This window comes from Eimeria tenella, genomic scaffold, assembly GCF_000499545.2.
Source record: "Eimeria tenella Houghton genomic scaffold, Eth_scaff1932, whole genome shotgun sequence".
NCBI lineage: Eukaryota > Apicomplexa > Conoidasida > Eucoccidiorida > Eimeriidae > Eimeria > Eimeria tenella.
The window spans coordinates 3,052-3,334 of NW_013541773.1; the positions used below are offsets into that span (position 1 = coordinate 3,052).

General features: G+C 63.6%; 1 protein-coding gene across 1 annotated transcript in view; it reads left to right on the forward strand.

Moving 5' to 3' along the window:
* The window catches only part of ETH_00036890 (uncharacterized protein), a gene marked incomplete at both ends in the record, with an annotated part of 1,718 nt that overhangs the window by 732 nt on the left and 703 nt on the right, over positions 1–283 (forward strand). The window contains one exon of the mRNA XM_013374118.1: positions 9–281. Within this exon, the coding sequence (XP_013229572.1) occupies positions 9–281 (273 nt within the window). The remainder of the gene's footprint in view (positions 1–8; positions 282–283) is intronic.

The following is a 283-nucleotide window of genomic DNA, read 5'->3' on the forward strand; positions in this document are numbered from 1 at the left end:
CAGCCCAGGAGCGAATCTTGCTGCTATTTCTGCTGCTGTGGAAGACCCTGCAGCAGATGGTTATGAAGCAGCAGCAGCAGCATCTGCAGCTGCTGCTGCTGCTGCTGTGGGCGAGCCAGACGCGGCAGCAAATGGCGGTGCAGCAGCAGCAGCTGCTGCTGCTGGAAAAGCAGCAGCTGGCCAATTTGTGGGCCCCCCCAGAGGCCGCTGGAAGCGCCGCGGGGGCCCCACAGCAGCAGCAGCAGCAGCAGCAGCAGACACAGCAGCAGCAGCAGCAGACACA